Source organism: Corythoichthys intestinalis, chromosome 7, assembly GCF_030265065.1.
Source record: "Corythoichthys intestinalis isolate RoL2023-P3 chromosome 7, ASM3026506v1, whole genome shotgun sequence".
NCBI lineage: Eukaryota > Metazoa > Chordata > Actinopteri > Syngnathiformes > Syngnathidae > Corythoichthys > Corythoichthys intestinalis.
Window position 1 is genome coordinate 6,077,668 of NC_080401.1, and position 15,005 is coordinate 6,092,672.

Below are 15,005 nucleotides of genomic sequence, written 5' to 3' on the forward strand. Positions count from 1 at the left end.
TGCTGGCACTTAGATTTAAGACTAATTAGTTTTGAATACTTCCAACACTTTCTGCTGACGTAATCATATGACAACTCGAGCTCATTGCGAATAAAGAGAGCTAAATGGATGAGCTAAAGTTTGCAGCCAGTGTACCATAGCAGTTCTCGCTATCTCACCACGTTGCTTGTGTCTAATACAACTATCGCTTGTAAGTTGTATTCTTCCTTTGTTTTATATTCATTAGCATTGTGTCGTATATTGGACATGTGTATATTTCATTTTGTTTGCATTTGTGGTAAAATGTGGTTACTTTGCATTATTTAATTGCTTACAAGCTGAACTAACAGTTGCTATTGAAATTGACACGTGGTGTTTACTTTATTTTGTGACTTCATTTCATACTATTGAGAATGTGTTTTGTTGTTTTCAATTTTACAAAAAAGTATCAGTGCTCTTGTCAAGAGAAAAATGACCACAGCAAAGCCAATTCAACTTTACTCCAGCGTCTGACTTCTCTCTAGAGCCTGATTTGTTCGCTGTCGGTCGATAGTGATGCAATACAGGCACGTTTTCCATAACTTCTGTTGAAATTGTTCTCCTATTTCTGAAGTTGTTAAACTTATCATTAGTAAAGGATCCAGTGGGACATCACAATACAACTAGCCATAATATGTTAAGTCCATGACCGCATATATTGCTATCGGTTTGATATCGGTATCGGGACAATCGTTAATCGAGACAGTCTCGGGATATCGGTTTAAAAAAATCATTATCGCACAACTCTAGTAGTCACTATTATGTTGCGAAGCAGATACAATTTCTTCGGATGCATATACAGTAGCTGCATCAGTTAATATCCTTTGTTATGTTATACTGTCTATAAACCTATTAGTTTATTCATAACATACCGTAAGCACTATAAGTGTCGTCTCGACTCATCACAGTACATGTTTAATTTGCTGGAGAATAACTCTTGTATGGTGACATACTATTGCACATAAATTAATTCAACATACTTTGTTTTAGCAATTTTAGAAATGTTAAATTTAACGTGTTTATTTGAAACCAACTGTCAAAGGTTTGTGGTTTTGCTCATAAAAACCTGTTGCAATGTAAAGTAAATTAGCCCCAACCAACAAGCTTTTTGTAGAAAAAAACCCTCTTATTCAAAAATGTTCCACTTGCCCATGCGTAAGATATATAAAAAATAAATGGATAACTTGGTTAAAATTTGTCATTTATGGGGTTTGTAATTTAATTATCATCACTTTTGATAAAGAATCTTCTCTGCAAAAAAGCAGATTTGAAATTGGTAGGCTATACATGGACTATAGAGAAGAAATGAACACAACCAAGTTCCACCTTCATGGCCAATGTCAAAATAGAGTACTGTAGTATGCCAAAATGTTCAGGAAAAAAAATGCATAGATTCTTATAAGCCACAGTTTGAGCATTAAAGCTCAAACTGTCACCATGTCAAAGGTGAAAATGACTGCACTAATGTAATTTTACATGTAGAAAACAAATTGGCCCTTTTAAACTCATCTACTGCCACTGATGGTGTTTGACTTCTAATCTTTTTGAATTGGGAAGACTGGCTTTGAATGCTCATCTTTCGGTGCCATCGATGGCAATAGGAGTCAAATCCATTTTAACTGAGAGAGGCTGGTAGAGATCATTCACTGTCAGCAATGGACGTCGTCAGACATATTTCACTGGGGCACATGCCCCAGTATTGAGCTGCAGTGCCCCAGTATCAATTTCACCGCTTAAAAAAATACTTTTGGAGTTATAAATCTACATAGCATAATATACATACAGAATGCGCCTATTTAACATGGTCATATGACCCTATTCACTTCATACACATTCTGCACATGGCTCCTTTATATGGTAATTTATGCACATAACGTTGGCTGTGATAGGCATATGAGTTGATACTTCCACAAAGCACCTTGGGGAGATATGCTACGTTCATTCTGAGTTCCCAAGTCGGAAAATTGTAGTCCTAATGTTGGATAAAAACATGGTTGCTACAAAGAAGAGTAACCTATTTTAATACTCCAACGATACATCGCAAGTTAAGTGACTGTTTGGTGCTTTTTATAGACACCATGTAATGGAGAATTATTTCTTCGATTATTCCAACAACACGTGAATCTTATTTTCCTTTCGGCTTTTCCCTTCAGGGGTCGCCACAGCGAATCAGTTGTTTCCAATTCACCCTGCCCATCCTTGTTTTTCGTTTTTAAAGAACTCAAATAGTGCTACTGTGAAAGCGCCCTGCGATTTGAGTGAGAGGCCTTCACTCAAGAGCTTTGGCTAATGTGTTAATATGATATGTTGTATTTAACTGTATCAACGCTGATGATATTTATTGCTATTTGTTTATACGACCAAAAGGAAAAGAATCAATCTGTATGAATTAATTGACAATCTACACTCACCGGCCACTTTATTAGGTACACCTGTCCAACTGCTCGTTAACACTTTAATTTCTAATCAGCCAATCACATGGCGGCAACTCAGTGCATTTAGACATGTAGACATGGTTTAAGACAATCTCCTGCAGTTCAAACCGAGCATCAGTATGGAGAAGAAAGGTGATTTGAGTGACATTGAACGTGGCATGGCTGTTGGTGCCAGAAGGGCTGGTCTGAGTATTTCAGAAACTGCTGATCTACTGGGATTTTCACACGCACAACCATCTCTAGGGTTTACAGAGAATGGTCCGAAAAAGAAAAAATATCCAGTGAGCGGCAGTTCTGTGGGCGGAAATGCCTTGTTGATGCCATAGGTCAGAGGAGAATGGCCAGACTGGTTCGAGCTGAAAGAAAGGCAACCGTGACTCAAATAACCACCCGTTACAACAAAGATAGGCAGAAGAGCATCTCTGAATGCATAGTGCGTCGAACTTTGAGGCAAAGGGGCTACAGCAGCAGAAGACCACACCGGGTGCCACTCCTTTCAGCTAAGAACATGAAACTGAGGCTACAATTTGCACAAGCTCATCGAAATTGGACAATAGAAGATTGGAAAAACGTTGCCTGGTCTGATGAGTCTCGATTTCTGTTGCGACATTCGGATGGTAGGGTCAGAATTTGGCGTCAACAACATGAAAGCACAGATCCATCCTGCCTTGTATCAACGGTTCAGGCAGGTGGTGGTGGTGTAATGGTGTCGGGAATATTTTCTTGGCACTCTTTGGGCCCCTTGGTACCAATTGAGCATCAGTGGAACGCCCCAGTCTACCTGAGTATTGTTGCTGACCATGTCCATCCCTTTATGACCACAATGTCCCCAACTTCTGATGGCTACTTTCAGCAGGATAATGCGCCATGTCATAAAGCTGGAATCATCTCAGACTGGTTTCTTGAACATGACAATGAGTTCACTGTACTCAAATGGCTTCCACAGTCACCAGATCTCAATCCAATAGAGCATCTTTGGGATGTGGTGGAACGGGAGATTTGCATCATGGATGTGCAGCCGACAAATCTGCACCAACTGTGTGATGCCATCATGTCAATATTGACCAAACTCTCTGAGGAATGCTTCCAGCACCTTGTTGAATCTATGCCACAAAGAATTGAGGTAGTTTTGAAGGCAAAAGGGGGTCCAACCCATTACTAGCATGGTGTATCTAATAAAGTGGACGGTAAGTGTATATATAACCTCTAACAACTTTGTATGAGTGCTCATCATAATTTCCAGCTGTTTTACAAGCATTTGATTTGTTACTGCAATCCCTGTAATCTGTAACAAGATGTAGTATTTTTAATTTCTATCTGACTCTAACAGCATTACTCTTGCCATTGGATATCAAAAAGTTATTTGCTCGCAGCAAGGATACATCCGCAAGGAGTAATGAGAGTAAGCTAGGTAACCCACCAAAGCAACATTAACCACTTTTAGGTCACAGCCTACAAGTTGAGGAACACTGATTAATTGCATAATACAGTGAGACAGTATATCCAGGGGTGAAAGTGGCTAGAATATCTTGCCGGAACTCCCCGACGTGAAGGTCGCCATGGAGCCACAAAATTTGATCAATTTATTTTCCATTTAAAATGGTATTTTTTCAACGGTTTGCAAAATAAAAGTTAACAAAAACAGCAATAACCCCAACCTCCATCTCCTAATTTTTATTTTCCCTCATTTCCTCACATACTCAATGCCAAATCTCAATTTTAGCTACTTAAGAACATAGGGTATATATTAAAATTGAAGTTAATGTAAACATTTACTTTTTTTTTTAATAATAAAGATATATGTAACATACTTTTGGAAAAATAAGTACAAATGACATATTATGCAGAGTGAAATTGAAGATATTTTGAAGATCGCGCAAACATTGACTTTTTTAAATCATAAGGACATGAATAAGTAGCCTAACATAAATGATCAAATATAAGTCCAAAGTGCTCATTGACAGCTCAGATGTTCTGAACCTCCCCATCAGAGCAAGTAAAACTAAATATGATAAATAAGCCTCCTCAACTCTTTCGTTGCGCTTAAAGATTTGATCCATTTTATGTTGCATTGCCTTTTTGTCGCATCAATTCAACAAGCTTTTTTTTCTTTTTTGCATTTCCACAAAACATACACATTTGAACCAATCAGAGCTAACCATCTCTGCTGATCACATGTCAGTATGTCCGCCATCTGAAGGGATAAATGAGTCCAGGCGTTTTGCTTTGCTGCGTGCATTCGCACATTGACGTGACTCATCATCGTCAGACTCAGATAACTGCAGCAGCTGGGGAAACCTCCATGGGGAAACTGATTACGCTACACAAGCACTTTATTATGCTTGTTGTTAACACTTGTGTATGTAAATCTGATGCTGGTAGATGGTTTTCTTCTTGGAGCTGAAATGCATGTGCTGCAGCTTAGCATTTAATTTTTTTTTTTTTTTTTACATAGCGTAAGGACAGTTGCTATCATATTTTCGGAATCAAAGCACCGTGTACCAGAACATTATTCCGGCCCCGAATCTTATATTGGAACAGCATTCCGGCCCTGAATTTTATACTGGAACTGCGTTCTGGCCCTGAATCTTATACCGGAACTGACCGTTCTGGCCCACTTTCACCCCTGGATATATCCCCATTTCTGCCCAGACAAAGTAGAGCAGCAGAGTGTAGAAAGAGTTGAGAGATGGTTGATGAGCATGAGCAGCGGAGAATTGACAATCAACAACGGATGTCCCAATTTTCATTTTGAATACGGACTGTTGAAAAACATTATTTATCTATTTATTATTGATTAGAAGTATCATAATTTTCCGACTATAAGTCGCACCTGACTATAAGCCGCCACCCACCAAATTTTACACGAAAATGGCATTTGTTTATAGATAAGCCGCACCGGACTATAAACCGCAGTTGTCCCCACTGTAATACCAAAAGATATTAACCGGTAAAACTTTATTTGACAGTGGCATCATAAGACTGTCTAAGACACAATGAACCACCATGAAGCTCTGAACCAATTGGCTGCAAAGATTCATTGCTTCAAGAAGCTTCATTTAGCCATCACTATCCCCTTGGGGGAGACAGTAAACCTCCGCTGCCACCTGCTGTCAACACTGTTGCCATCCAACATGCCTCCGAGCTCCATGTATTGAAGAGCTACAGACATAAATAACAATCAAAATTCATGTTCTGTGCTAATTATTTCTTCAGTTACTGTTCCAGTTGTTTTATTAATTGCTTGCTATGGTATTTGGTAACACTTCATTTGACAGTGGCACCATAAAACTGTTATAAGACCATCATAATTATGACATGACACTGCCATGAGCATTATTGAATACTTATGACAGATTTCATTTTGCGTCATCCTTTAGATTATCTCACTTTTGAATGGATATAAAAGATCCAAGCTGGACATAAATGTTGTTAGTGACATAATTTCCTGGATGATAAGAAATGACATTTCGCATAAACATTCATTAATGCCCATGATAGTTTCATGTAGGGGTGTCCCATCTTGGGCACCCCACGATTCGATTCGATTAAGATTCAGGGTGCTATGATTCGATATTGAACGATGATCACGGTATTGACGGTGATCACGGTTATCACGATTATTGATGCATCGTACATTACTAATTAATAAAGTAGCCAAACAAATTTATTTCCATTATTTATTTAAAATATCCTAAGGATTCAATAGGAACGATGGAAACATGCCCATACAACAAAAAGCTGCCCCTAAGCTGCTTTTTTATTTTATTTTTTATTTTTTTTTACAAAAAAGTGAAAAAACATTAACCACTTTAATGGCAGTACTTATTTCTCTCAACAATAAAATAAAATTTACACTGGTGGAATGATTTCCTCATTTTCAGGAAACAAAGTGTCTCTAGAAAAAAGACTTCTTTTAACCAATATACTTTGTTTTCACAGATTTCTGTACTATTTCGCATGTTTTTAGTGTTACCGCTGTACTTAATCATTGTTTTACATATTCTGCATATGAAATACATGCTGGCTTATTACCTTAGCACTCGGCGCTAACTGTTAACATCTTAAAAACAACAACAATAAAGGCTAAACACTACAAGAGGGTTCGTTTACTCACCTCTTATAGACGCACACGAGTCTTAGCAACACACTCAGGACATTGTTCAATTGACATGACTTGAAACTACTGCAGGACATCTGAAAGGCAAGGAGCAACGAACTATCTCTCTTCCCCTCTCGCTCTAAAAAATAACTTGCACACAGAAGCGCAACTGCTGGGTCCCTGCCTTTCTCATACACAAATGTATTTTGCTGTCTTTTGTCAACCTGTCCATGTCTTTTAAAAAGGAGTATCATAAATCTCTCGCTCAGTAACCGGCAGTATCCATCATAACGTTGTGCGTGCGTCCCTTAAAAGTATCCGGGCGGCAGACTTGTCTTGAATATCGTTCCGCTACGAGCGGCTGTCATAACGTTATTAGGGAAAATCATCGTTTTTTAACCTTTATGAATCGTAATCGAAACGTCACGTGTCAAATCACGATGCATCTAATAATCGATTTTTTGGAAATCCCTTCGTGTCATGTCATAACTTTTACAGTTTTATAGCAGTCTTATGACGCCGCTGTCAAATAAAGTGTTACCTATTCACCCAAATAAATGAACAAATAAGCTGCACTGAACTATAGGCCGCAGGCATAGACATCATCACTATTGGTGTGTCACTTTGTCATTCTTTGAGCGACGCCTTATCAGAGGGGGCCAAGCTTCATTTAGTAATAGCCGAAGATGGCACACACTCATGTCGGATTTAAGCTTGGATTTACTTACAATTGGATTTAACTACGAAAGTTGTACCGCATACAAACAGGAAGGATTGTCTCAGGAGTGATTTGTTCGAGGATTCAAGGTAAATATTATATTTTTGGTATCATGCAAGCGTGATTGAAGCATTTATCCGCAGGAATTTTCTTCTTTATTTACACATGGAGGCGGCTAAATTTCGTAACTGACTAGCCTCATAGTTTGCTTTTAACCAAGAATCGAGACTGTTTTACGTCCATATCTATGAAGAAATCGGGGATTTAAGCATTTATTCACAAGAATTTTTGCCAGAAAAGCTCCTTTAACGCCAGGTGGCCGCTAGCCTCATTCACTAACATAGTAGCATGGTACTTCGTCAATATACGAAAAATAAATCCTAACTGCATGGTTTCTTTGCTTTTAACCAAGAATCGAGACTGTTGTAGGACCAGATGTGTGAAGTAGTCGGGGATTTTAGCATTTGTTCTGAAGAATTTTCGCCAGAGAAGCTCCTTTTACGCCAGGCAGCCGCTAGCCTCATTCGCTAACATAGTAGCGTGGTACTTCGTCAATATACGTAAAATAAACCCTAACTGTACGGTTTCTTTGCTTTTAACCAACAATCAAGACTGTTTTATGTCCATATCTATGAAGAATTAGGGGATTTAAGCATTTATTCACATGAATCTTCGCCAGAAAAGCTCCGTTTACGCCAGGCGGCTAGCCTCATACTGTATAATGATAATTAGGGGATATTCTATTTTATAATAAGTTGTGATTGTATATAGAGTTTATTAATTATTTTATATATTATTTATGATTGATTTTTTTCTGAGTTTTTGATTGAAGTTTTCCTCAAGTATTAAGTTTCTGATGTTAAATTGAGTGATTTATTAGCTGTTGAAATTTGCAGTAAATAAAAAAAATAATAAGTTGCTATTTTGGTCAAAAACTATGATATAATAGTATAATATACTTTATATAATATGATATGTTAAATATTGGTATTGATCCTGAAAATATAGGTGATTATCTCTGTATTTGGTGATTTTTGTGCATCTAGTGTAAAATCTGAGACTTTTATAGCCATTTTAAGTTGTGTTATAGTTGTATAGAAAATAATCGGGATTTTATATAAAATTTATTAATTATCTATTTACATATTATTTATGATTGATTCAGCATGTTTTCCTAAAGTAATGGTGTTATAATTGTATAACGCTTTTCTACCTAAGTCTCTGATGTTAAATTGAGTGATTTATTGGCTGTTGAAAACTTGCAGTAAATTAAAAAAAAAAAAGTTGCTATTTTAGTCAAAAACTATGATATAATTGTATTATATACTATATATAATATGATATGTTAAATATTGCTATTGATCCTGAAAATATAGGTGATTATTTCTGTGGTGATTTTTGTGCATCGAGTGTAAAATCTGAGACTTTTATAGCCATTTTAGGTTGTGTTATACTTATATAGAAAATAATTAATCGGGATTTTATAAGGGAACGACAATGAAGTTTTTGATGCCGCTGCTCATGGAGACTCAAATATGGCTAAGATAGGTGCCTGTTTTGGTTTTAGATTGGTAGCAGCTTTGGTTTTGTAAATATTTGAAGTTTTTTAAAATAGACCCCCTATGAATCGACCCTGTTTCCCGTGTCATGTCAATAGGTTGTGAAGTCTATGCCGCAGGATTCAAAATGAGGGGGGGGAGTAGCGGCTTATAGTCTGGAATTTAAGGGTAGTTTATAGCGCTATTTCTGATTTTTTATGATAGATAAGTGCTGAAAATTTTTTTGCTCGCTCGCCAGTGCCCCGCTGTGCCCCAGTATTGTATTGGGTCTAGTGACGCCCCTGCTGTCAGCCTCTCCCAGTCAAAATGGATTGGACGTCTATCGCTGTCAGTGGCAGCCAATGAGTTCATGACAATTGAAAATAGTATCAGACAATGTGTACAGGCTAACTATATACCATACTCTACTTCTACAAAACTACTTAATACGAACACATCAGAGGGCGCACACACACAGTCACAGATTGAGGTCAGTGGGTGAGCCCTGATGGTATTTGTGTCAGATACTACTGTAGTCTTGGCATTCGACAAGGTGTTTAGTTTAGGACAATTAATAGTCAACTGATGTTTTTTTCCCCCTTTGTAATTTTCGGGCCTATTTAGTGCTCTCTCGTTACCTTGGTAACCACATTCTGACTAAGCCCCGTGTGGAGCTCCAATGTCCTCTCCTTGCAGGCGCACAGTAATCCACTGCCGTCGCCGTATTCATCCCCGGTTCCGTTGGACTGGAGTTGAAACGCGGATGCATCTTCGGTACTAGGTACCGAATAGGATTCCACGTTCAATTTGGTGTCGTTCGCCAAAGGTTGCAAACACGTGCCATTTGGCTGTGCCAGGAGAAAATAATCCGAGAACTGGCTAAAGCCGATGAACAATGCCGGTATCCAGGTCAGGACTACGAGCTGCTTCTGGTGCCTCCCGAACCCCCCGAGAGACGGAAGAACCGAGCCGTCGATATGCGGTAGCAGCCTGGGTGGCGGGTGATCCAATGGGGTGAAGCCGTTCTCGGGCGGGTGGTCCTGTGCCTCCGGGCGACCGGCTGCCATTACTGCCCGTCCCCACGGAGCAGCTGGGCGCAACAGCCGGCGAAGCAAATCCTCTCTGTGTAAAACCTTTTTGGACACAAAGGGGCTCACGCCACAGAGAAATCCTGATTGTAGCAACAACAACAAAATCCTTAGAATAGAAAAAAACTGTCTGTAGTGTAGTTAAAAAATCAGCGCATAGATGTCCTCATTTCGTCCGTGAGGGGTCCTGGATAAACCGGGAGAAGTCCTTGTGGATACAATGCTTCAGGAGGCTGTGGGAAATAACCCTGAGAGGAATGGACTCGGGCAAGCATGGGCTTTGTATTCCATGTGCACACCTCCCACAGTGGGATCCCTCCATGTGAAGTTGATCTGGGCCAGCCAGGCCGTTTTCTTGGGAGTACAATGAATAGAATACAATCTAAACATCTGCTGCGAGGTCGTCCATGTGCGCCACAAAAAGTCTCAATCGCGGCCAACGCGTGACCCCTCCGAAGGCGTGCATCTCTTTGGTCTAGAAGTCCAAATTTTGATCCGGGCACCCTCCCATCGCCGGTTGACGTTTGATGCTTAATTTAGAGACGCCGCGGAATATGCTGCGGTAACGTCAATGGGACACTGAACCAAAGAGGGTCGCATAGAATGTTATTGAGGGGGGTGGGGGGTGACGGGCAAAGCCCGCCCTTCCTCGATCGCGCTATGTGCTGCGATTGGAGAGTCTGCAAAGAGCAACTGCACCACTGACGGGCATCTGCAGGCGACAATGATCTTCTTTGTTGCAGCTTTCACTCAAAAAGATGATTCAAGCAGCTGTGTCGCCATTGTTTAAAACTGAAGCGTGCGTGCGTAGATGTTTCGCCTATAATGCTGCTTTTTTAATAACGTATATAAACGTCTATGTGTATTTAATTTATTTATTTATTTATTTTTTGCATTTGACATTCGCAGCAGTATTTTTGAACAGACAATAACGGGGTGGTGGGGGCGTGACACTATTTTGCCGCGCGGGGGCGACAAAGTATCACACAATTTGAGCACGTCCTCGCCAGGTTTTAAGCAGTTAATGAGACTCAAGCTTTTTCAACACAGGAGAGCACTTCTGCAGGGTCGTGGCAAGGTTGCACGGCTTATAGAGAAATATTAGTAGGTAAGAGGGGCACTCGTATAATGGCCGTGCCGAGCTGTGTCCGCAGCTGCTCTTAAGGACTATGTGTGTGCATGACCTTGAGATTCCCATAGTGACAGAAGCCTGTAATAGTCAACATGACTGCTCAAAAAAATAAAGGGAATACCAGAAGCGGATTTTAAGGGGGGCAGGCCCCCCCGTTGGCTGAAAAGTGTCATTGCATGTAAATGACTTTCCCATATATAATTTTAAAATTAAGAATTTTCCGGTAAAATATTGTCTATAGAGGTTGTAAAGCAATAAAAAACAACAAATATGAATGAAATGAACAAAAAAATAATAATGGGTCAAAATTATTTTTCGAACAGATCGTGTGACTATTGTAATGCTATGAGCAAATCGTAGCTGCATGTTCGATTAGTAATATCTGCTCGTCGCAGCACATGGAAGTCAGAGATACGCAGTGAGCTCGAGACAGCTGATAAAAAGCCTGACAGTGGGCAGTTATTGTTGATGATGCCTCTCTTCTGTTCTGCAACTAAAGATCTGTCAGTAAAAAACGTCAACCCTTTCAGTAAGTTGTTTTATTCAAGAAACCCACAAATACAATGTAACACAATTAGCACCTTAGACTGTCATTTGCTTTGCTTAGCCAAAACCACCTGAGGAACAAAGAGGCAAGATAGATATACGTAATTTTTTCAAACCTAAGCTTTCAAAAGCGAAAACAACTAATGAGCAAGAACCAAGGATTGAAAATGTGGACCATGAAAAGCCAGGGAGCACTGCCAATATGGTAAGCAGAGTTTTAATTTGCCCCACTAAAGATGCAAATTGTATAACAAATTTTGCATCCTTATAATATTTTGCTCAAAAGCTGTTGTGGCGGTGAATAACGCACAACCCGGAAGCACGCTGCGTGCACGTTCGGTCATCTTGGCCATAAAAGTGGCAAAAACTAAGCACTTTACACTCATATGGGTGTACAACATCATCTTAAGATGCTAAAGGAACACATTCCCTCTGAACACAAATGTGCAACGCGAATATAATGTAAACAACGCACTCCTCGACACAGCAAGGATGAGCGGGAACAACCAGCCGACATAACAGTAAAAACACGAAACGGTCACGCTGCTAACGGCTCTAACTTATCATAAGAACTTTATGACATGAAGAGGAAATACTTACATTCGTTCATGGACGCACACAGATTACCACTTCCTCGCACACATCTCAACAGGTGGCTGCATTCTGCTCGAAATGCGCACCTAACGCCTATTCTCGGTCCCAGAATACGCAACGCGTGTGACGTAGGACAATAATAGGAAGTAACTGACTGGTTGCTATGGGAAAAAACGCATACCCAAGGAACCTTCCTAACAGGAGTATTAAAATTGCAGATAGATGCATATATGTTATATTTTTCTTATAGAGTATTTGACGAGGAATACGATAGACCCATTAATAGATTTTTTTTTAAGTAGTCTCATGAATGACCTGGCCTGTGAAAATCAATGCAAACTCACTCGGCGACAACTCTTCAGAATATACTTGGTGAGTTGTTTCTCTTTGAGTAATTATGTAGTCGTACTTGCTGAATCGAATGTGTGTAACATGCGTAAGTTAAAGTGATGTAAAAATGTAGTGATGTAAATCGTGCTCATTGGAATCCATAGGAGAATTGTTAGATAAACTGCCAAACGATTCGATGGAATTGAAACACACGGAACCGATTCTCGATAGGAACCGGTTCTCGATTCCCATCCCCAACCGTAAGTGTTTAAATGTTTCCTTCAGTTTAATTTTTTACACTTAACACACTTTTTACTGTAGTACTGTACTGTTTTAGCAGGGATGAAAGTGCGCTGGAACGATCCTGTACGCAGTTATGGTAACCGATTCGGGCCAAGAACGGGCCGCAATGGTGCTTTGATCCCTAAATTGTGATGGCAACTATCAAAAACCCCTGTTAAAAAGGCTGCCGCACATACATCTCCAAGAAGAAAACAATCTACTAATGTCAGATTTAGGGGCCGTTTACATGGTGACTCTCTGAGAATACGAAAAATTTCAAATTTGCATTCATATTTTTCCATCTCCATTCAAAACAATGTTGCAATTCCGCTTGAAACTATGTAGTATTCATGCCAGTGCAGATTTACAAGGTGACAGCTAATGATGCACTTTGACCCCAATAACCTCCTCAGCCCGGAAGACATCATACCCGCCCACTCTATGCAATGGCATTTTTCTTTTGCTCCAAAGGCACAAAAATGGAAACATTCAACATATTTAAATTAAAAATATTATAAAAACAGTACATTAAAGCCGACGTTCCGCCATATTTGCTGTTTTTAATGTTTAGTCTTACCGCTGCGCACGCCCAATGTGACGTGTGCGAGTGCTGACGTTAACGGCGCGGGAGCTTTCCATTGATATGGAGGCGGAGCAAGCCCCCTTAAGCCCCTGCAATCGAATCCTTCCACTATGGAGCCCGGGTTCAATGGTTTGCGTCTTTGCCTTCCGTTTTCACTGACACCATATGAAGGTGAGGCCATTCCGCAATGCAGTCATTGAGTCTTGGTGTCGCAGAGTCGCCATGTAAACTGCCCCTTAGATTGCATTTACATGGTTCCGTCTTGGTTCTGTCTCCAATCGGACAATGTCGCAATTCCGCGTGAAAACGATTTAATATTCATGCTAGGCCCTAGGAGACAGTGCAGTTTTACAAGGTGACAGCCAATGATGCACTTCCTTGACAACAACCTCCTCGGATCTGAAGACAACATACCTGCCCACTTGAAGCGATGGCGTCCATGCGATTATTTCCATTGCTTGAAAAGGCACAAAAACGCAAACATAAAATGTGTTTAAATTAAAAATATTATAAAAACAGCAAATCAAAGACGACGTTCCACCATGTTTGCCGTTTTGAATGTTTTTTTTTGCGAGTGCTGACTTCATCAGAGCGTGAGCGTTCCATTCATGTGTTGTGCAGCAATCCCCATAATCGAATCGCTCCTCTTTGTAGGCCGGAATCAAAAGTGTGTGTCTTCGCCTTCTGTTTTCACAGTCACCATGTAAAGGCGAGGCCATACCAAACCCCAATTGTTGCGTGCTGGTGTTGCAGCGTCATCATATAAATGGCCCTTTAGATATAAAATTTTCTCAGAATTCTCTCCAAAGACAAAATGCGTCAGGGTGTGTGAGACGAGGTGGACACAATCACAGGGAAAAAGGCAAAAACGCAAGGCAGGGTGTGTGGGAACTCAAAATATTTTAATAATAGTTAACAAAAATACAAAGTTCAAACAAAAGACCAGGGGATCAAACTAAAAGGTGTCAAAATTCCCTTTTTAGAGAAAATTGAACAAAAGGGCTTGAACGTACTAATAGACAATTGCCACGTTTACATGGAGCCAAATATTCCAATTACAATCGGAATATTTGTTCAAACCGAATAAATGTGTTCCATATAAACACCTCATTCCGATTCACAGGGGTGGAATATTCCTTTTCCCAAACCGATTAGAAGTAAAATTATATCATGTAAACAGGGAAGCGGAATGGTGTCTGGTTGCGTTCTTTCTGCACATGCTCCGTACTGACGTGGTGACGTCACTTGGTGACGTAAGTAACGTCACTTGCAACATGGCTTCCAAGCACAGCGCACCTAATTGGAGTCCGGCGGAAAGATTGTATTTAATTCAAACTTTAAAAGAATTGAATATAATTGCTCGCTTAGACGGGCGTAAAACGAGGAACAGTGAACTATTTAAAAAAGTTCACGAGAGGTTACATGAAGCCGGAATAGACCGGAGCGTTGACCAGATTAGAAACCGGTGGAAAACCGGCTACTACAAGGCAAAAGAGCAAAACAGCAGAAGCGGATACGACCCCACAAACACAACAAGTGGGTTAAAGTTAAAACAGCAGCACTCCGACGATCGATCTCCATGTTTTGCAACGTGACGCTTTGTTTTGATTAATCTGCGCATGTCAGACGGCAGTTGTCA

At 40.0% G+C, this 15,005-nt stretch overlaps 1 protein-coding gene across 1 annotated transcript in view; it reads right to left on the minus strand.

Annotated features, from left to right (window-relative positions):
• The window catches only part of LOC130918686 (solute carrier family 22 member 23), a 43,707-nt gene extending 33,200 nt beyond the window's left edge, over nucleotides 1-10,507 (minus strand). The window contains exon 1 of the mRNA XM_057840605.1: nucleotides 9,450-10,507. Coding sequence (XP_057696588.1) covers nucleotides 9,450-9,878 — 429 coding nt within the window. The 5' untranslated portion in view covers nucleotides 9,879-10,507. The remainder of the gene's footprint in view (nucleotides 1-9,449) is intronic.
• Nucleotides 10,508-15,005: the final 4,498 nt, after the last annotated feature.